This window comes from Crocuta crocuta, unplaced genomic scaffold, assembly GCF_008692635.1.
Source record: "Crocuta crocuta isolate KB4526 unplaced genomic scaffold, BGI_CrCroc_1.0 scaffold660, whole genome shotgun sequence".
Classification (NCBI taxonomy): Eukaryota; Metazoa; Chordata; class Mammalia; order Carnivora; family Hyaenidae; genus Crocuta; species Crocuta crocuta.
In genome coordinates, this window is record NW_027531886.1 from 222339 (window position 1) to 223172 (window position 834).

The 834-nt window shown below is 39.7% G+C and overlaps 1 protein-coding gene across 1 annotated transcript in view; it reads right to left on the reverse strand.

The window, feature by feature from the left end:
- Nucleotides 1-585: 585 nt before the first annotated feature.
- The window catches only part of LOC144239149 (MICOS complex subunit MIC26-like), a 51050-nt gene continuing 50801 nt past the window's right edge, over nucleotides 586-834 (reverse strand). The window contains exon 9 of the mRNA XM_077773138.1: nucleotides 586-657. Within this exon, the coding sequence (XP_077629264.1) occupies nucleotides 622-657 (36 nt within the window). The 3' untranslated portion in view covers nucleotides 586-621. The remainder of the gene's footprint in view (nucleotides 658-834) is intronic.

Here is an 834-nt window from a genome sequence, read left to right on the forward strand (position 1 = left end):
TTTAATGACTGTTTTTTTTTTAATATTTTTTATTTCTAGGAGAGAGAGAGAGAGAGAGACAGCGTGAGCAGGGGAGGGTCAGAGAGAGAGGGAGATACAGACTCTGAAATAGGCTCCAGGCTCTGAGCTGGCAGTCAGCACAGAGCCCGACGCGGCGCTCGAACCCATGAACCACGAGATCATGACCTAAGCGAAAGTTGGACGCTTAACCGACTAAGCCACCCAGGCGCCCCTCTTTAATGACTATTAAATGAATACAAGGATGCCTACTATACTAAAGTGTTATTTGAAAAAACATAAAACTAAGAAATAATGGTGCTTTTCAATTGTTTGAAATAGTTTTGTAGTTTTGTAGCCGAATTCCAACTGTCAAGTTCTGGCTTGTCTGAAAACCCAGGTACTTCTCAGGAATGAACACATAAGTGAAGACACTTAAGCCCACAATTAAAGATGGAAAGAAACATCATCCTGACCCTTATATAGCCACATGAAGCTGAAGCCGCTGTAATTCATTATATTAAATTAAGGACAAGTCATTTCAGCTGGTGCTAACAATGCTAAAAAGAACTACAGATTTCTCTTGCTCTTTACCTGATTAAAATGGGCAGAGCATGGAGTAGTCTACTTATTCCCAGATGAATTCTTCACATTTCCTGGCTTATAAAACAAAAAATAAGAATATNAATATTAAATATTATTATAATGCAACATGGCCCATTTCTGAGTTAACTGAAGGGATTCCTAGGGCTCCCTCCAGGCTCTGCTGTAGACATTGATTTAGGCACAGAGGAGAGCAGGAAATAAAGCTTTATTTTTCCTCACCACAGAGATTCG